Raw genomic sequence first — 21,392 nt, 5'->3', positions numbered from 1 at the left:
AATATGGAATTAAATTTTAGTGCCTGCTTTAACCTTTGATGTTTTATGATGCATACAAATTTTTAAGTTTGCTTTAAACATTTGAAAATTATCCAAAGGGGAAAAAAAAGACATTCTGGTATGTGGAGATGGGGAAATCTAACTGGTATTTAACATTTTTATTCCTTTAAAAATCCTTGTGAATTAAATATCATTTCTATTTTCCAAGGAAGAAATTGAGTCTCAGAGGGTTTTAAGTTGCTTGTCTAAGCTCATTAACTAGTAACTGGCAAAGTCAGTGTCTGAACCCAGATTTTGATTCCAAGGCTGGGATCATTGGTTGTTCTCCAACAGTTTGATCTTTGGAGCTGTTTTTAAAAGAGAAAGGAATGTATACATGTGAGCTCATTTGAGAAACATCTTCATTCTTTGACTTCAGCATGTTCAACATTCCATTACTGTCATTAATGTGTTATCATCTAGTTGTGAGATTTTTTTTGAGGCACCAGAGACAAATCTATCTAGAGAAGGAGTTTATCAGTGGGATGAGACTTGAGATAATTCTAGAAAGTGAGCATATCTGAAATTCTACCTGCTTTGGGGATGTGTGACACATTAACATTAGAAGTTTTTAGAATTTCTTTTTTGAATGATGAGACAGAACAATACCTAAGAACGTTGGGAAATGGGATAAAAAGAAAGCGTTAGGAAATGGACAGATGTTCCCATCTTTTATTTGAACCTACGGCTGTTATTAAAGAATTGTTTTAATTTTGGAAAAGAATTTATAACTAAATCATGCACTATTTAAATACATTAAGACATGTCCATACCTGTATTGTCTGAGCAAACATAGTGCTTATTCTTTTTTACATGAAATCTGTAGGTTTAGTGTCCCAGACTCTGAGCCCGGCTAGTTGACAAAAAGTTCAAATACCAGGTTGGAGCCAAAGTAATTGTGGGTTTTGCTATTACTGTTGCATCAACCTAATACAAATCCCAACAAGTTAACCACAGACAAATTTCTGCAAGGGCCTCACTACACGACACAAAGGAGCTAATCACAATCCTGACATAAACACACATGGAATCTGAGCTAGAAAACCAGGTCCAAAAAAAACCAGGTCCAAAAATAACTGCTTGTGTGGCAACATAATGCAGTAGAAAGTCGGAAAAAAAAAGGAAACGCTACATCTGATCCTCGTTGTGCCACCAATTGTAGCTTAACTTCTGGCAAGACGTTTAACTTCTCTGAACCCATATCACATATATATGTGTGTGTATGTATATATATGTGTGTGTATATATATATGTGTGTATATATATGTGTATATATGTGTGTGTATATATATAGTGAGAGAGATATATATATAGTGAGTATATATATATATATAGTGAGAGCATGGAATCACTCTCCATTCCAGCTCTAATATTGCAAGCTATTATTCTTCTACATCTTAGGTATTCTTCCTCTGAAACTTAACTGGACACACATGGAATGATGTGTATTCTCTTAGTGATCACCTCTGTAAATTGATTGAAATATTTGGTTTAAGAACTTGGGAGTAACCTTTTAACATTTTCTCTTGCTTTTTCAAAGGATTATCTGGGAGCTTGCATTGTCCTCACTGCATCTATAGCATCCATTAGTGGGTCTTCGAATTCTGGATTGGTAGGCTTGGGTCTTCTGTATGCACTTACGGTAGGTATGGATAAAAATATTACAGGAACAGATAACCAAACACTGCATGTTCTCACTCATAAATGGGAGTTGAATGTTGAGAACACATGGGCACAGAGAGGGGAATGACACATACCAGGGCCTGTTGGGGGGTAGGGGGTGAGGGGAGGGAACTTAGAGGGTGGGTCAATGGGTGCAGCAAACCATCATGGCACACGTATACCTATGTAACAAACCTGCACGTTCTGCATATGTATCCATTTTTTTTAGAAGAAATAAAGGGAAAAACATCTCATTTTGTGCAGTGTTGGAGGGCCTACTATAGTTATTATCAACTCTTATTCATGAACATTAGAGGAAAGGTTTAAATTCATAACAAGATTACATCTTGCAAATAATAGTAGATTGGGGCCCAAACCCAGCTTTATAGGACAGTTTGGATTCATTTCTAGCATTGTGAACCAATTTTTAAGAACTTCTCAGATCTTGTCGTCAGAGTACTCTCCAAGCTGTTTGGGATCCCTGTCCTGAGTTGTACACAACCCAGTTGGGGACCAGCCTACAATGAATGTGAATATACATGAGATAAGTGCAAACAGAAGAGTATACTATCCATCATGCAGGGAAATCAGGACAGTTCACAAAATAGTGACACTTATGGACCCTTGAAGGGACCAGACACCTTCTTTGCTGATATATCGCATGACATTCTCCTTGGTCTCTAATATTCTGTAGCACTTATGAGTTGTATCACACATGTACACTAATGGTCCAAGTTATCTCGTTCCAAAATTTCCGGTGATTAACCACAACTTCTTACTTTAATTTATTTAAAAAAATTTTTTTAATCACCTGACACAGATAACCAATTATTTGAATTGGGTTGTGAGGAACTTGGCTGACCTGGAGGTCCAGATGGGTGCAGTGAAGAAGGTGAACAGTTTCCTGACTATGGAGTCAGAGAACTATGAAGGCACAATGGGTATTGCTCTAAATATTGTTTGTTTCACTTAAATATTTATTTTAAACAAATATTAGTATGTGTTGGGCACATTGTTGTTTCTGCTTTTGCTTTCCACTTCAATATCCATAAAACTCTCTCTCATCTTGGCTTTGCTTGATTATGTACAGCTGAAAAGATGTGACTATTTAGGCCTGAAAAGTCTTGGATAAAACCAGAGTCCAAACAGATATTTATTTAATGATATTTAAAGAGACTTATAACAATATTTGGGCTTTATTACATTAATTGCTGACCTAAACTATAAACTATTATATTCTCTTTCTCAAGACGTTATTAACTTAGATGTCAAGAAATTTGGATCTTAAAATACAGACTGAGATTCCCAACTTTGCTAGAATAATACTGTCAGGAAATTCAATACTGAGGACAGAATAGTCTTCATTAAATGCAAATCTCCAAGCTTAAAAGGCATTCCTTTACCTAAATTTTTCAACAGCCATCTAGCTCTTTAAGGACAAAATCCAGAAAACTTAGCTAAGATCATGAGCCCCTTCATTAGCCAACCCTTGCCCATCTATCATGTCTCATTTCTTGTCATCCACCTGCACCACTTTTACTCTGGCCAAACTAACATGCTAGGCTTTCTTTTCCTCTTTATTCTCCTATGTACATATATTTAAAATAAATTTCCCCATCTCCCATCCTTTAAGATTCATCTCAGGCACTGTTTCCTCTTGGAGCCCTCCTGGACCTCCAAGGTTAGCACCATCCATGCTCCCAGAGCACTGTAGGTTTGCCTTCATCATGGGGCCTCCATGTAGTACTGTAGGTGCTGACCTACTGGACACTTCCCCAAGGACACAGTAAGCACCTCGAGCTGTGTCTTTCGCCTCCATATTCCCAGCACCTTTTACAGCCCCTCTCACATTTAAAGCACCTAAGTGTTTAATGACCAACTGACTGAACAAATAAATCAATTCAGAAATGAACTATGTCTATCCACTTTGAATAGAATTGAGTGACAGAATGCTAAGGAGAGATGATGTTGGTTAAGGCTCCAAAAACAAACACGAAAAAAACTGTCTTAAAAGTGCTTAATCAAAAGGTGTTTATTTGAATGTGATTTAAACTAAAAAACAAAAAACAAAAAACAACCTGCCACATAGTTTGGTTCAGTATTACTTTAAATTTAGAAAAATATATATATGTATAAATGTATTTAACTATGTATACATTTCTTTCTACATCAATCTCTATCTGCCTATTATCTGTCTATTTCCCCATCCCATCCTCCAGATCCTTCTCAAGTTCCAGAACACTGGCCACAAGAAGGGGAGATCAAGATCCATGATCTGTGTGTCAGATATGAAAATAATCTGAAACCTGTTCTTAAGCACGTCAAGGCTTACATCAAACCTGGACAAAAGGTATGAAATCACTGCATTTGATTTGTTGTATACATAAAACCTCTGATGGAGTCTGCTTTTTTTACTACCTAAGCTCTTCATAGTTCCCAGCCAAGGAAGTATATTCCCTACCTGGTGTAGGTCAAATTATCTGCATAAAAGAAAAAAGGGAGAGATAGGATCAGAGTACAGTACATGTTCTCCAAGTCATATTGTAATTCACTAGTCTCCCATGAAGATCAGAAAAGTCAACAATAGGCGTGTTTTTAAAAATTTCTGTCTTCTGACTCCTGGCCATAATAGCCATCCCCTTGGGAACCTCTGCATTCATAATAACTCTAGTCCCCAAATGACTTCTTTTAGTTACTGTAAAAAGAACAAGTGGGCAGAAGAAAATGGAATCATTCTACTTTTTGTTATAAAAGTATCACTTCTCAGATAACATGGAATCATTATTTGTTAGTCCAACAATATACTAAATGTAAAAAAAAAAAAAAAGCCATGAAGAAAAAGCAAGGCAATCACATGAAAATAAAAATAAATAGAATGAAATCATGGAAGACTTGGTGAGAACTGTTTTTATATTTTTATTTTTCATTTTTTGAGACAGGGTCTTGTTCTTTCACCTAGAGTGGAGTGCAGTGGCGTGATCACGGCTCGCTGCAGCCTCGACCTCCTGGGCTCCAGCTATCCTCCCACTTGAGCCTTCTGAGTAGCTGGGACTACAGGCACACACCACCACACCCAGCTAATTTGTGTATTTTTTGTAGAGATGGGTTTTCGCAATATTGCCCAGGCTGGTCTCCAACTCCTGGCCTCAAGTGACCTACCCGCCTCAGCCTCCCTAAGTGTTGGGTTTACAGGTGTGAGCCATTGTGCCCAGCCTGTTTTTATCTTGATAATAATTCATAATGTAGACCTAAGAAAAAATGGTAACTATAATGTAATTATTTAAACATAATTACAGTTTTATCATAATATCTTAAGTTAAAAAACAAAACTTAAGCTAATCTTCTGTCCTTTTCTGAGTCCTCTTCTCTTTGAGTGTCAGCTGTTTTCGTAGGTGGGCATATGTGGTCGCACTGGCAGTGGGAAATCATCGTTATCTCTGGCTTTCTTCAGAATGGTTGATATATTTGATGGTGAGTTGCTAACTAAATTTTTTAAGTGGCCACGTGGTGCTTTCCTTTAAAAAACATCAATTTACCTAATCCTGCAGAAACGAAAAGCAAATATTTATAAGGACTTTGTGCTCTACACATGGTTCAAGGCAGATATCCCAAATAAACAGCTCAAAAGTAAATAAAGGACATAGAGTTGGAGAAATAAAATGATGAGCCTTAAACTCATGTCTATACATTATTGCTAGAGCATTTTAATAAACTTGTAAAATGAAAACAAGGCCATCCACTTTGAATAGCAGTAGGTGGAGGTGGAATTTCAAGAGAAAGAAAGAGGGAGGACAATTGCCTTGCTTCCTTTAGACTAAATGTATGTCTCTTTCCAACAAAGGAAAAAAATATAAGGAGATAAGTAATCTGCATTTTAAATTTTGGTACATGACTCTTACCATCATCTGCTTAATAACATGGTTTAAGGACATTGACCATTTTGTGAGGAGGCAACCTTTGCTGCAAAGTGATTAAGCTCATGACAACAACATACACAAAACATACAAATTCATCCACCATATTATTAATAATATGATACACAAGAGCGTAGAAATAACTTAATCTTTTTTTAAAAAAAAGTCACATTATTTAGTCTATCAAGTGGCCTATAAATAGGCCAGCACATAAAGTATGTTGAATGAAAGAGGACCCAGCAACGAATTTGACCGAACTTATTGTACTTGACAGTACAAGGAGTGCTTACTATTATTATCTGTAATGATTACGATGATTATAGTACTTTGCATGTTTATTGTACTTGACAGTTTATATTATTGAATTTAATCTACACAACAGGTTTGTGAGATAAAGAGGTCAGTTTATGAACAACAACATGGAACTATAGTAAATGCAATTTGTTTGGGGTTCAGATTCAGGAACAAGGTAAACTTCTGTCACTAAGTTAGCAGCTTATTTTTTCCATAGCTAGTAATGATGCACAGATACTTTAAGGACTTTCAGTGGGATTAAAGTTATAAGGCAATTAAGTGATCAAAAATCAATTGACATTTTTCATTAAAACACTATGTTTATGACCGATCATGTTAGGTTAACCTGATCCTTATGAGTTCAGACACATGATTTCAGGTCCCATGTGAACTATCAATGATTTATTCTCTTTTTAATAGCCGTAGGCTATTAAGATTTTAATTCATAATTTATTATTTCTGATCTATTATTCCTGAAAGACATAGGTTAAGCTAATCACCCTTGCCTGCTCTAAATCTATCTGGTAAAAGGACTGCAGCTGCCATTCTGAGCCTGACATGTTATCTCACAGGGCAATATGGTCTCTGCACAAAAGTGATATGATCAACTGCATATATCATGGTGGAGAAACAACATCAACACTGCACAAATCTCTATAAGTCCATATGCAGTATGGAGAAATTTATTAAAACTTGATATTCATACCACAGAATTTACTTCTCTATTTGTAATGCATTGTATTATTAAATCAATACAGGAGTGAATGACAAAGATCCTGGTTTTTAAAGAGCCTGTATTCTAGTTGGGGAACAGACAATAAAAAAAGATAAGTAAAAGTATATAGAATATCAGATTCTGATAAATCCCATGGAGAGAAATAAAGTGAGGAGGATAAAGGGAATACTAGAAGGAAAAGGACTCAGTAAGGGATAAAAATACTTTTTGGTTGGTATGATCACATAAACAGAATAAAAACTCTGAATTCCCTTAGGAGAAATACATAAGAAAGAAAAATCACCACCAAATATGTATATTTTTTAGAGACACAAGATTTTTTTTTATTATACTTTAAGTTCTGGGATACATGTGCAGAACGTGCGGGTTTGTTACATAGGTATACATGTGCCATGGTGGTTTGCTGCACCCATCAACCCATCATTTACATTACGTATTTCTCCTAATGCTATCCCTCCCCTAACCCCATACCCCTCGACAGGCCCCAGTGTGTGATGTTGCCCTCCCTGTGTCCATGTGTTCTTATTGTTCAACTCCCACGTATGAGTGAGAACATGCAGTGTTTGGTTTTCTGTTCCTGTGTTAGTTTGCTGAGAATGATGGTTTCCAGCTTCATCCATTTCCCTACAAAGGACATTAGCTCATCCTTTTCGATGGCTGCATAGTATTCCATGGTGTTTATGTGCCATATTTTCTTTATCCAGTCTATCATTGATGGGCATTTGGGTTGGTTCCAAGTCTTTGCTATTGTGAACAGTGCTGCCATAAACATAAGTGTGCATGTGTCTTTAAAGCAGAATGATTTATAATCCTTTGGGTATATACCCAGTAATGGGATTGCCGAGTCAAATGGTGTTTCTAGTTCTAGATACTTGAGGAATTACCACATGCTTAAATGGAAAAGTGGGTCTCCTGAATTTCAACCCCTAACTAGGAAATAACTTTCAATTTGTAGACAAATATTATTTTACTTGTGATTTTACTATGTGTGTGTAACTTCTGTTTCTCCTTAACAGGAAAAATTGTCATTGATGGGATAGACATTTCCAAATTACCACTGCACACACTACGTTCTAGACTTTCAATCATTCTGCAGGATCCAATACTATTCAGTGGTTCCATTAGGTAGGTAACATATTTAGCAAACATCTGTATGCCTCAGGATTTAGCCTTTGACTCATAGAAAGGTTTTACTCAGAATCATTTTTCAGGTATGAGTGAACTGATATGAAGACAATAAAATCAAATATGCCGTCCAACAATTTGGATTGGAAAAGCCTAGAGTTGTAAATTAACCTAAAAAATTATGTTTCCAGGAGATCTTCATCCCTTTCAGTTTGACTCTATAAAAGCCACTTTTTCCTCTATACTTGAGAACGGTGATGCTTGGCAGACATTTCTAAGGTGTTCTATCTTATAGATATCCAGTCTAACTTGTGTGTCTGGCCTGACCTCAGCAGATATTCTGACTTTGGTTAATCCCTTTACCTACCCCTCCACCCCTTACAACTTTACTTCAGCCAAAATTGCTATGAATAAAGCTGCTACAGTCTTCATACCTGGTTCAGGGTTTCCCACCAAAAAAAAAGGAGGGGGGGGCGGATATCAACCATCTGCTAGGTGCTTTAAATATATTATTTGATTAAATTCTCAAACCATTACTCTAGGGTAGATATTTATTATCTCCATTTTATAGATGAGGGTTTTGAAACTCAAAGAAGCTGTAATTTAAACCAAGTCTGTACACCTAGTAAGTGGAAGAACTGCTATTCCAACTGAAGTTTGCCTGATTCCAAAGTCCATGTTGGCATCTGTATTAGTCTGTTTTCACACTGCTGTAAAGAATGATCTGAGACTGGGTAATTTATAAAGGAAAGAGGTTTAATTGACTCACAGCTCTTCATGGCTGGGGAGGCCTCAGGAAACTTATAATCATGGCGGAAGGCAAAGGGGAAGCAAGGCACATCTTCTCATGGTGCCAGGAAAGAGGGAGAGTGAAGGGGGAACTGCCACACTTTAAAACCATCGAATCTCATAAGAACTCACTCACTATCATGAGAACAGGATGGGGGAAACTGTCCCACTGATCTAATCAGCTCCCACCAGGTCCCTCCCTGGACACGTGAGGATTACAATTCGAGATGAGATTTGGGTGGGGACACAGAGCAAAACGATATCAGCATCATCCCCCAGATCACATCTCTCATTTGACCATATTTTGTTCTATCTTGCTCCTAACCTCCATCTACTTAATTACAAAGAAGTGTTTGCCACCTCCTTTTACTAATTAATCTTTATTGTAAAGAAAAAATGTATGTAAGATTGCCTAGTATTTAGTTGTAAAACTACTTTAAAACTTCTGGATGTGTCAAGTAATTTAGCGATACCATAGTGAATTTATATCTCCAAATATATTTATTATGAATACTACTTGATATGGTTTGGCTATGTCCCCAGCAAAACCTCATCTTGAATTGTAGTTCCCATAATCCTCAAGTGTCGTGGGAGGGACCCAGTAGGAGGTAATTGAATCATGGGGGCGGTTACCCCCATGCTGTTCTCATAATAGTGAGTGAGTTCTCATGAGATCTGATGGTTTTATAGGGGCTTTTCCCACTTTGCTTAACACTTCTCTCTCCTGCCACCATGTGAAGAAGGACATGTTTGCTTCTCCTTCTACCATGATTTTAAGTTTCCTGAGACCTCCCCAGCCCTGCAGAACTGCAAGTCAATTAAACCTTTTTTCTTTATAAATTACCCAGTCTCGGGTATGTCCTTATAGCAGCCTGAGAATGGACCAGTACACTATTATTGTTGGTGATGCAGCACAGCTTATCTAAAATACTGTCATATGTTCCCATAGAGATGTATGTATGTAGCATCAGTCCTGCAGCAATATTTTGCTAGATACTATTTGGGTTATACTAAGCATAGTTTGGAGCCAATGGAGCTAGGTAACAAACTTGATAATATGATATAATGTATACAAAGTTTTATAATGATATCATCAAGACAATTTTTTATGCTATTAAGATCATGCATTCATTCATCAAGCATGAATTCAGTGCTTGCACTGCTCTGAGCACTGTTCTAGGTGCTGAATATACAGCAGTAACCAAAACAAATGGAACTTACATTGTAAGGAAAGAAAAGCAATAAGCAAATATACATAAAAGTTTCTCTATTTTCACTTATTGACTAATTAACTAATTTTTCCCTACAGATTTAATTTAGATCCAGAGTGCAAATGCACAGATGACAGACTCTGGGAAGCCTTAGAAATTGCTCAGCTGAAGAATATGGTCAAATCTCTACCAGGAGGTCTAGGTATATTTTCTAAATAGCATATTTATTTTTCATATATGCCATTAATCCTACATATGTCTATCTACATTTTATGCTATAATCATATAACTTTAGTGTTAAATCCCCTTATATTTAAAATAATATCCTAAAAGTCATTAGAATATTTCAAAATCTAATGTTTTTGCATGGGGTACAAGACAGTGAACCGGATAAGAAATTCTGTTCTATGTGACTACTCCAAAATATTCCAATTAATACATTTATCTCTGCCATCTTTTCACAATTGGTGGGTACAGGTCATTGTCATGGATGTTTCCCTGTAGTTACTCTTTCTCAGTTGACCTGTCTGATCACCTATCATCAGGAAATGAATGGGAGGATTGCAAGAGCTGTTAGGTTTAAGTCTTTGGCACCACTTAGGGAAAGGCAATTTGGCCGCATTAGTAGCCATTTTCTCTGCTGCCAGGAGGGAAAATTCTTTTTATTTATATAACATAATTTTCTTTGTGTTTGAAGACATTGTTTCGTATTGCCTTGAGGCAGTATCAATTTTAAACACTTGTGTAAAGAACACAACATGTTCTCAATCACTGATAAAAATTCAGTCCTAGGGGTTGTACAATGTCTGACAAATAAATGATGACAGCATGAATGTGATTATTGAAACCACAGAGAGTTCATACTATCTTTAACTCATTAAAAGGAACACGTATAATTTTTGACTTTGCTTCCTTAACATCTTAACTCATCTAAGAAAGCAATAGGAAAGATAATAGTTGATTGATATTCTAAATTTAATATACAATATATAGTTGCCAAATTGTGTTTGGCATCTAGTTTTTAAAAAGTCAACCTACAAAATAAAATTATGTTTTATCTGTTAGTTTATTTGAAAAGGAGGGCCAACTCAAAAACACTACATTTTATTATTTTAATTAAGTTCCAAGAAGAAAGTATGCCACAAACAAAAGTTAACACAGCATGTCTTTAAGGAATGTTTTATTGACTTGCCAGGGTCAGGCTGTGAAAGTAATTCCGGAACTCTGGATGAACTTTCCATAATGATTTTTTCTTTTTTTTTTTTTTGAGACAAGTTCTCGCTATGTTAACCAGACTTGATTGCAGTGGCTATTCACAGGCATGATTATCGCATACTACACCCTCTAATCCCTGGGGTCAAGTGATCCTCCTACCTCAGCCTCCTGAGTAGCTGGGACTATAGGTGCCCCACTATGCCAAGCTCCCATAATAGTTTTTTGATGTCTCTTGTGGAAAGCCCAGCAAGTCTACGTGAGAAATTAATACATGCTTATAGAACTTTCTGTCTTGGCATTTAGAGATCCCCTCTCTCACCATTAATATTTGGAAAGACAGACAGTTGCATCTTTCTGTTCTCTTCATTAACATGAGAGCTGCATGCACCTGTTTAGATTGTGGGCATAGTGTTTTGGGGTTATGGTACAACACAGGCAACAGGGAATTGTATTTACATTATGTAACCAGCTGAATATTGTGCTTGTCATCTTAGTAAAGATGACCAGTTGCTTAATGAAGATTTGGTTCAGGCCAGCTTTGGTGGAAACATTCCTTATGTCCAGCATCCTCTTATATGTAAATTAGAATTTGGAGAATAAATACCTATTTTCCAATCATGACAAATTATAAGACTTTGATACCATTAGAATATAATCAATAGAAATTTCCCCCAGGACATTAGGGAAAGGTGTTTGAATTCTAATAAAAAAAGACATTTGGAAACAGAATTTTTCTTTAACTCACAATAGTACCGTTTATGAAATGTAGATGGAAACCAAAAAAAAAGAAAAGGATAATGAGGACATATTCATTTATCCATACAACAGTGTGTTATTCAGTTCCTGTGTAAGATACCACAGTACTAGGGACATTCTGACAAACAAAAACAAACCCGGTCCTTATCCACTTGGTACTTACAGTCCAGAAAGATGGTATAATGAAAAGAGAAGTGGAATTAGAGTTGAGAATATTCTGTATATTATCAAGTTAGCTAAATGTGACTTTGGGCAAGCCACTTCATCTCTCTGGGCCTTAGGTAATTATATTAAGTAATCTCCTTAGAGAATTGTATTAAATAATTCAATAATTTCCAAGGTCTTTCTGTCTTCAAAATGTTTTATATCCTACTATCGGAGGTAATTCACTACCTATTGTCATAAATGAGATAATTTAGGGACATCTTCATTTTCCCAAAGTGGAGTTCCTCTTTGTGTTCCAGTATGAAGTCCTTGCACCAGCACTAAGTGATATCCATCATGCTGTCATACAACGTAATGTGTTTTACATGATTTTGTCCAAGGTAAATGTTAGTAGCACTTCTTTAGTGAAATCCTTGCTTCTTTCTCTGATTTAGATGCGGTTGTCACTGAAGGTGGGGAGAATTTTAGCGTTGGACAGAGACAACTATTTTGCCTTGCCAGGGCCTTTGTCCGCAAAAGCAGCATTCTTATTATGGATGAGGCAACAGCTTCCATTGACATGGCCACAGTGAGTGCATTATCTAAGCTTTTAAAGTTGATGAATTGGAGAAATGTGCACGAAAATTACAATTTATTATTTCCTGATTGGGTTCTGAATCCTCAGTACTATTGTTTTGAGAATCTGCTCAATCATCTGCTTGATGAACTGATGATAGCACATTGAGAATTACAATAAATAGGGCCCGGCATATGGTTTAAAGGCTTTCCTATTACCAATAAACATAAAATAAATTTGCCACAACTTTTTGAAAAATTTTCAGAACAGTAAATTTCCAGAGCTTAGTTGATGAGAGGTACTGTACTATATTCAAGTACTATGCCGGAAAAGTTCTGAAACGCAGTATAAAAATCTCTGTTTAATAGAATCTATTGCTAACCAACACCACTCATTATTTCCTAAAGCAATTTGAAGAAGAATGATTCACTGGGATTAACAATGGCTAGAATTAATAACAGTCTTCTCTATGTGTTTATGGTAAAAAGCCATAAATTTTGCCTTTTGAAAGATATTATTTGAAATTGTCAAATGTGTCCAAGAAAGATCTGTCCAGAAGGCTGTGATTGAGTAGGGAAAATGTTTCATTAAATCACAAACTGCATATGAGCTAGCAATTAATATTCTTCTGAAAGTTAACTTGATATTAAAATTTGACATCAGAAAGGACACATTGAGGGTTATTATAAAGGTAATACTGCCTCAACAGAGAAGAGAGAGAGAGAGAGTATGAATTAAATGATTGAAAGAAAGACCTCCTTCACTTTAAAAATTGAACCAAGATTTCTTCTAGGACAGAGATGAAATCTGTACCCAGAACAGCCTTTAAAATATAACAGTGCTTTATGGTGGGGATAAAAACAGTTGTTGCCTAGAATGTTCATTTATGTGTCAAAGTCCAAATTTTTGGCATCAATTTTAGTTTTTCCCTTTTTTGACTCAAAGGTTAACATCACTACAGAATTTTGCTGGTTTCAAATACATACTTTTTCTGGTATAACTCAAGTGAGCATTTTGATACCCATTTAATTTCATTTTCTTCTTTGCATTTCCTGGAAATAAATCTATCACCCACTTCTGGCTGATCACTGACTGACTTTCATTTGTGTTTTGAAGACATATACAGAATCCAGCATGAACCTGCTGCTGGGGACTGCCCCTTCTTATGACTTCCACAGAAAATGAGGGATTGCGAATGCTCACAAGGGATTCAGTGGAATATTGTTCTTGGGGCAAAATATTATGATGACAAAGTAATCCAGATAAAATTTACACTTTATTTTTTTTGCAGGAGAATATTTTGCAAAAAGTAGTAATGACAGCCTTTGCAGACCGGACCGTGGTGACAATAGCTGTAAGTATGAGAAGACGGAGTCGGTACACCTCTTTGGTTTTTGTTCTAACATGTTTTCATCTTTAGGTTTTAGCAAAATATACTTGTGTTGAATTATGTATTTCTCTGCTAATATTTCTGTATCTGTGCAAAAAAGAAAAAAAATACAAAGATGTTTTGAAAGCATTGTTCTTTTCCAAACTGTCTGCCCTACCTAACTGACTTCCCTAAGTTAGAATGATAGAACATCCTAAATCTAAGGATTCCAGCAGGTCATGGCCTCTGCTTGTTCACCAGATAAAATGGTAGTTAATATAAAATAATTCTCTTTTCTATAATCTGATGGTCTGATGAGCAGTTTCAGGAAGAAAATTACTAAATTTGATTGCTTATTCTGCTACCATCTATACCTAATTTCTATGTTTCCATTCATTAATCTACTAAAAAATAGACAATGAGATATCTCACAGTAGGGTCAGGTAATTTTTTCTATTTTAGATAGCACCAATCAAATAGAAGAAGTGCTTAAATATTTGTAATTCACGTTATAGCTGACTTACAGGAGCCCACAGTTTTCTGCCTTTTCCTCTTTGCAAGTGGATTCTTGCTCATATTTAGGCTTACTGCTTAATAAAAACTATTTTTTAATGAGTCACTTGGACATTTTTCCTTCTGCTGATTCTCTTCTTTTCTATTTTTCTCTCCAGCACCGTGTCTCTTCTATTATGGATGCAGGCCTTGTTTTAGTCTTTTCTGAGGGTATTTTAGTGGAGTGTGATACTGTTCCAAATTTGCTCGCCCACAAGAATGGCCTCTTTTCCACTTTGGTGATGACCAACAAGTAGACCATCATGATCTATTGCACCAAGTCTGTCATTCTCCGGTAGTTATCTGAGCAGTATCCTCTCAGTAAGGCATGGCTAATGCTGTGAATAAAGGGAAGGGCTGAGATGAGGGAACTAACTGCAGGGTGTTATTACAAAATCAGCTCAACCAAGTGCTTTCGTCATGCTCACTACCGAATGGAGCTCATGCATGTGTTCTCAAATATATACATGCAAAAGAGAGTATTTATGAAACCTATTAACTGAATTTACCTCTTATTCTAAGGACAAATTTCAGTAGTCCTTAGGGATGTTTTGTAAGCATCCATTAAAATGCCATACACATTTCTTACCTGCCCTGGAGAATGCATTGTTTCATTTACATAGCTACTTGAGTTTCACTGGTGAGTAATGGGAGTTGTGTATGGAGTGCTTGCTATGCTTCCACTTTCTCAGATGATGCATGGGAGAAACAGAACCCTCTGGAGTGCAGCTTTTATCAAAATGGCAGGAAATGACATCCCATCAGGGCCTACTTCCTGCAAACTGCCTAAGTAAAGAAAAATCTACTTTCTCGAATTTTTCCAGTGAACTCTGTGGTTCCTCTTTCCTGGAGGAGAGTCACCCAATTAACTCAATTTATATTAAGGTGTGAATGACTTAAGGGGTAGGAGAATTGGTTAACTTGAAAAAGAATTATTCAGTATTTTCAAGAATTTTCTTGCTGGAAAAGGTAGGGAGATATTTTGGAAGAGAAAGAACTTCCTGTTGCTCCAAAATGGGTGGAAAGAGGGAGAGAAAACAGACCATTGCCTATTCAAAAGACGAATTTTCCCTACTCTGCATGAAGCATGGCATTGTTGGATGGTTCTATTTAGTCTATATCTGGAAGATTACTTGAGCATAATTTATATTTTTAACAAAATGTTAGGTTTCCTAATTAGGTTACCTCTTACCTAATTTCTCTTCTCCTACATTCACTAAATACTTTTCTATAGACTTATATTTCTTTCACTCATTCTTCATTTCAAAACCACTCATGTGAACGTGGCCACTAGGATACCTAGAATTCCCTGCTCCCACCCGCCCCTAATACACATGAAGCTGTCAAGGAAGAATCACTATAAGATTTTTTAGAGGACCAACTCCTCATAACAGGCCCATAAAAGGGAGAGCACCACCATGCTTGTGGTAGACTCCTTGTAGAATTAACTTAAACTCTTAAAATTAACTGTTTTTACTTCCCTGCCTAAGAGCTTATTAGTCTGGTTAGCTGCCACTAAAATTGTGGAATAACTTAAAAATATAATTTTCTCCAGCTTCTAAAAGGAAGCACTCACACACCAAAATAGTCCATGGTATTTATTTCTGAAAGTGATTACACGATTAATTTCTCTGGAACATTTTGAAAATTTTATCAACACGATTACAATTGACACCACACTTTGTCAAGGAAAAATTATTTGGATTAATGGAATAAAAACCAACTATATTTATTTCTGTTGGCCAAGATTTTTCAATGTTTTCATTTTTATTTTTTTCTAGTAAATATTATTTTAGAATGCTTGTTATAAATATTATATTTATGGGTTTAGAGGCCACATTCTTTTTTTAGACATCTATGATATGGCTATTGAACAGCTAATATATTTCTGGAGGGAAAATGCACAGCAGATATTATTGGATAGCTTGTTAAGTTTCTTTTTCTAAATGCATGGGTGTGCAAGTGGCTCTGGTCCTTTCTCAAAGATAAATAAACATTAGCGTCCAAAATCTTGTTAATTCGTCAATGTATTAGGTTGATGCAAAAGCAATCGTAGAGTTTGACATTAAAAGTAATGGCAAAGACCACAATTACTTTTGCACCAACCTAATACATCATTCCTTGCCAATATTCAGCGAATGATAGGCTTGTCATGGGTGTTGAAAACTGGCACATGTTCTAAGCTGGCATCATTATCACATTCCATATATGTTTCTTTTCCCCTCAAGTCATGAGTCACAATTATAACTGCTGGCTTTTCTGAAAGCATAAACACTGAGCCCACCCCATCTACATGGCCCAGGGCAGAATGTAGGCCTTTAATTCTGGGGATGGTTTTAGGTAGGACTTTCGATTGTTCAGAGAAGCACTTTGGAAGACTGTGTATCAGCTAAACAGATGGCATTTCTAGGTTTAGAACTCTGGACAGGGACTCCCATCAGCACACTAATATTTTGACCTGCATAGTTCAGGTTCAATATGGTAGCCCCTGGCCACATGTGGCTATTATTTGAAATGTGGATAGTTCGAATTGAGAAGTGCTATAAGTGTAAAATATGTACTGGATTTCAAAGACTTAATACTAATAGAAGCATGTAAAAGTTCTCATGAATCATTTTTATATTGGTTACATACTGAAATGATAACATCTGAATAGATTGGGTTAAAAGGTATTACAGTTGCTTTCTTTTTTTTATTTCTACTTTGAAAATGTAGCTCCTAGAAAATTTAAAATTACATGTGGCTCCCATTATATTTCTATTGAACAATACTGATCTTAGCAAGAGTAAAAGCCCATCACACAGATTTTTCCTTTCTAATTTATAAACATAAAAAAAATAGTAGTTGACATTTATTATTTGTTTTTATATGTTAGACAAAGTGCTGAATTTTTTTACACGTATTATCTCATTTGAACCTCATCTCCCTTCTCTGAGGCAGGTACTATTACCATAATTTTACAGATATGAAACTGGAACTATACAATGTTAAGTATATTGCTCAAGATTGCACAACTAACAGGTGGTAAAGCCAAAATACACAAGCCCAGTTTATCTTCAGAGCCTGTTCTCTTAAACATAACACTGACATGGCAGGTGAATGCTCTTCTAAGGTATCAGAGAGCCTTATGAAACAGTTAGATGACAGGATGGAAATATCTCACATTTTGAAATCAGTAAACCTAATTTTGATATTGGTTCTGCTACTTATTATCTGCGTGACCTCCTGATTTTGCTTTATCTCTCTGAATGCTCTCCCCTATAAAGCGGAGAGAGATAACACCCACAGCTGAGGAATGTTCTAATGATTCTCAAGAATGTGTGTGGAGCACTTAATATATGGCATATGCTCAGAAAGTGGTAGCTTTTATCATTGTTAGTTACTAATTAATCCAAAGGGCATCACGTGGAAAGAAGGAATGGGTCAGTGGCAGTGATCTCCAAAGACTTGAGACTGCACGTCTAAAGGCCTGGGTAATCCATTCTATTACTGCATGCCAGAATGGACTTCCTCCCATATTGTCATTCTGGAACTACACCACTTTCCAGGGTTCTTCAAATTGTGTTATAGCCCAAATAATTAGTGACTCTAAACAAGAGATAACTATCGTTGACATTAAAGTATAACCCAACTGGTTTACAACGGCGTCTCTTAATTTAATTACTCGATAAACATTTTTACCCTGCTTAAACTTAAGTTTTCATGAAAATGATGACGCTGATATATTAGCTACACTCAAGTTAGTACAGCCCATAGAAAACCCAGCCATATTGGCCATTGCTTAAAAATATGTAAATAAATGATAATTTAAATAAGGAAAAAAGGGGAGGTGTCTGTGATCCCTACATCTTGTCACTCACCGAGATAAACAAATGTCCCAGAATAATTCGTGAAATATACATATTCCATTGTTTTGGCTTGTGCCCTGAAATGTGTAACAAATACATGTTTTCTTTTCACTCACAGCATCGAGTACACACTATTCTGACGGCAGACCTAGTTATTGTGATGAAGCGAGGAAATATTTTAGAATATGACACTCCAGAAAGCCTCTTGGCTCAGGAAGATGGAGTATTTGCTTCTTTTGTTCGCGCAGACATGTGAAGGAGTGTCTTAAAACAATACATGTATTTAAAATAATGCAGTCATAACCTAATTAATGGATCATCAGCTTGACCTCTGTAAAGTGGCATCTTAAAACTTCTACAGATTTTTGCACAAGAAGTGGACATTTATTTTTCCTGTTTTTTAAAAACAGTTTTTCAAGATATTATTGCTTAATATGTTCATTATTGATGTTTTCATAGTGATCCAGCCACTCTACCTTTAAGAATAGCTAGGTTGTATTAAAACACGTAAGCTACTTTAAGTGATAAATCAACAGCTAAACTTTTCTCCTAACTTTAAGTCTGGTAAATATCTCTCAGGCATGGAAGTTTCAATGAGTAGTGAGTATTACTATACTCTTGTTTGTAAGAATATATTTTCCTTATTGTTGGAGTCTCCAGAGGTTATTGGAAGGAATAAAAAAGGACATGTTTTCTAACGAAACTCTCAAATTCATTATCTACTTCATGAGAATTTATTTGTATTCATTAACATTAGTAATACCTATTTTTCTTAGAAGCCTTCTTTTTTCCCTCTTGTTTCTTGTCACCAAGAAGTTATCACACTTATACTTATTCTATAAGGCCAAAGCCTTAGCTAGAAAGATCATGAACAGTTTGGATATTTTAAAAACTATACTCAAATTTTCATTTTTTTCTGTCCTGTAAAGAGAGAATTCTTAAGATTTCAGGCATAATGTACCTTTTCCAGACTGAAGTTCAAAGAGTGATTAGGTTCAATCTTTCAGTGGCAGGCCAGCTAAACTTTCTATAGTTTAATGATTAGCTGTGGTTATGATCCTGAGCCCTAACATGCCACATTACTCAAGATTTACACAGGCAAGTGACTTCATTTGGCACTGCTAATAATGGCAGGTGAACATTCCTCTCAGGTGTCAGATATTTCCTATGAAACAGTCCACTGGCAGGCTGGAGATATCTTACACTTTGAAGTTATAAATATATATAAAACAAGTGTCTATTTCTAGCTGAAAGAGTTTACCTCTTCTAGACATTTATGCCCAATGGTGTCACACATGATCATTTGCTTCTGCTCTAACTTTAATGTGCATATAAAAAATATACCAAAAATGTTATTGTAATTTTAATGAGCATGTAAAGAGTGTATCAAAAATTGATGGGACATTAGTGTTAGGTTTTGCTTAAATGAAAATTAATAAATTCAAAAATACTAAAAGTTACCTTCTTTGTCATGTTAGCAACCAGTTTCTACTATTCTGTGCCCATCCAGTGTCAATATCATTGATTTTTTTTTTCATATGAAGATCCACATGCATTGTAAGATTGTGAAAATTTATAAAATTGATGAATTAAGAGAAATTACGCTGCTTTCCTATAGTTTCTGTGTTCTGCTTATTGTATGGTGTATTCACTCTTGGAAAATATGTAATAGTTGTGTATCCAGAATATGTGTCTTCACCTGAATATTTAATCTTTATATTTACAAAAAAATAAGTTCCACAAGATGGACAAAAATGGCCCATGATATTTAGCTTAAATTGTAACCTTTTGTTGTGTATATAAAACTTCATTGGAAGAAAATAACCTTATTGTTTTCTTAAAGCTAAACAGAATAGGATTGGTACTCATTAATTATGTCTTGCAAATATTTTCTAAAAATTCAACCACTCTCCTAAAATGGTGTTTAAATATTTTGTAGGGCAGAATATGCATATTGCTTGTTAGCAAGTAATAATTCATTCTCATAGAGAAACGGGTTTTTACCCATGGAAGTAATCTTTTAATGATATTTTCTAATTATATTGCTGTACAGGCAACATCAGTAGAAGCCTATCTAGTTACACTAAAGTAAAGATCACATTTACCATTCTTACAGCCAAGTGGTTGCTGGTCCCCTCATAACTTTTAGTTACTTAAGTTGAGTAACTGTCTAATTGTTTACAAAACTAAATTGACTAAATAAGGTCAAGGATAATGTTTTTCACTGATTAACCATTTATTATATGTATAATCTATTGAATATAAAAAGATTCATCTTGAAATAATATTTGACTATATAGGTACATATCTGTAAAAGATGACCACCTTAACTAAATCAGATTTTACATTTATAAATTTTATATTTAATTAGTCAAATCAATTTTTAAATCATAATTCCTTAATCTTATAAGAAGCAATAAATGCATAAAGCATTATATTAAAATACCAGGGTTACTTATGTCATTGACAGGGAAAAGACTTTGTATAAACAATTGTGCACCATCTATTTTTGTAGTCTTACTCATGATCCATTTAAAAGTCTACTCAGCTCTAGATTAGATACCAGAAGACCCTCTAACTAACTGATACCTGAGATTCGGGACCATGTCTTGTTTGCCATTGTGCCCTTGGAATTTAATACAAGTGCCTAACCCACAGTAGGGTTGATTGATTCACTGATTAGTTTTACTGCCATGTGCCTACAACTATAGATTATTCTCTTTCCTTTTCTATGTTGTGTTTATTCTATTTATTCTCTACAATATATAAAATGTATTTGTTCTCTACAATAAATGTGTTTATTCTCTACAATATATAAAAACATATTGGACTACTATTATATAATTAAATTGCTCTACTATTTGCTTAAAGAGGGTGATTATTTTTTCATTTACCGTTCCACTGAGCAGCAACCAGGACTGGTCAATAGATGGAAATCAATACCAATTTAGAGACAATACCTGGCCCTGCTTTGACAATCCTGTTTCACATTTGCCAGAGTCATGCACTTCCTTACTTTTGTATATAGGCTTCAGAGAAGTTTCCATTAAGTGAAACAGCTATATTAAATTTTTAAATATATCTTTATTTAAATAATTGGATGTCTGAACTTTATCCCAAGGTTTATTGATCAATTTTTATAGTTGTCTTCCAATATATCT

At 35.4% G+C, this 21,392-nt stretch overlaps 1 protein-coding gene across 5 annotated transcripts in view; it reads left to right on the top strand.

Moving 5' to 3' along the window:
* The window catches only part of ABCC9 (ATP binding cassette subfamily C member 9), a 149,907-nt gene extending 128,806 nt beyond the window's left edge, over positions 1-21,101 (top strand). For all 5 annotated transcript variants that reach the window (XM_054443897.2, XM_054443900.2, XM_063672485.1 and 2 more), the window contains 9 exons: positions 1,580-1,681; positions 2,522-2,642; positions 3,921-4,051; positions 5,094-5,172; positions 7,662-7,770; positions 9,869-9,972; positions 12,341-12,474; positions 13,754-13,816; positions 18,350-21,101. In XM_054443897.2, coding sequence (XP_054299872.1) covers positions 1,580-1,681; positions 2,522-2,642; positions 3,921-4,051; positions 5,094-5,172; positions 7,662-7,770; positions 9,869-9,972; positions 12,341-12,474; positions 13,754-13,816; positions 18,350-18,487 — 981 coding nt within the window. In that variant the 3' untranslated portion in view covers positions 18,488-21,101. The remainder of the gene's footprint in view (positions 1-1,579; positions 1,682-2,521; positions 2,643-3,920; positions 4,052-5,093; positions 5,173-7,661; positions 7,771-9,868; positions 9,973-12,340; positions 12,475-13,753; positions 13,817-18,349) is intronic.
* Positions 21,102-21,392: the final 291 nt, after the last annotated feature.

The sequence above is a fragment of the Pongo pygmaeus genome, chromosome 10 (genome assembly GCF_028885625.2).
Source record: "Pongo pygmaeus isolate AG05252 chromosome 10, NHGRI_mPonPyg2-v2.0_pri, whole genome shotgun sequence".
Taxonomy (NCBI): Eukaryota; Metazoa; Chordata; class Mammalia; order Primates; family Hominidae; genus Pongo; species Pongo pygmaeus.
Note: the sequence above shows the minus strand (reverse complement) of the source record. Positions and strands in the feature narration are given on the sequence as shown.